Genomic DNA, 302 nt, shown 5'->3' with positions numbered 1-302 from the left:
GCCGCCCTCAAGCCCAAGAGGAGGGAGAGCACGCGGAAGGGTGTGAAGGAAAGCCTCCCGCCGCGCTGCTCCAGCGGCAGGCAGCCCCTCGCAGCCGGCCGCTCCAGGAGGTCGCAGCTGGGGAAGAAAGCAGGGGGTGAGGCTGAAACGACTCATCTCCATCCCTGCGTGCACCCAGCCCTGCCAGCGTGGACTTACAGCATCGCCTCCTTAACGGGGAGGGAGGTCTGGAGCCAGGCAATGACCGTACTGCCAAGCGCCTCGTACAGCCGAACCACCGCAGCGTCAGGTCTGTCATCAGC

General features: G+C 66.2%; 1 protein-coding gene across 1 annotated transcript in view; it reads right to left on the bottom strand.

The window, feature by feature from the left end:
• MAN2C1 (mannosidase, alpha, class 2C, member 1) overlaps positions 1 to 302 on the bottom strand; it is a gene marked incomplete at its 5' end in the record, with an annotated part of 12678 nt that overhangs the window by 643 nt on the left and 11733 nt on the right. Inside the window, 2 exon segments of the mRNA XM_010282591.1 lie at positions 3 to 117; positions 199 to 302. Of these exon segments, the coding sequence (XP_010280893.1) occupies positions 3 to 117; positions 199 to 302 (219 nt within the window).

The sequence above is a fragment of the Phaethon lepturus genome, unplaced genomic scaffold (assembly GCF_000687285.1).
Source record: "Phaethon lepturus isolate BGI_N335 unplaced genomic scaffold, ASM68728v1 scaffold43472, whole genome shotgun sequence".
NCBI lineage: Eukaryota > Metazoa > Chordata > Aves > Phaethontiformes > Phaethontidae > Phaethon > Phaethon lepturus.
Note: the sequence above shows the minus strand (reverse complement) of the source record. Positions and strands in the feature narration are given on the sequence as shown.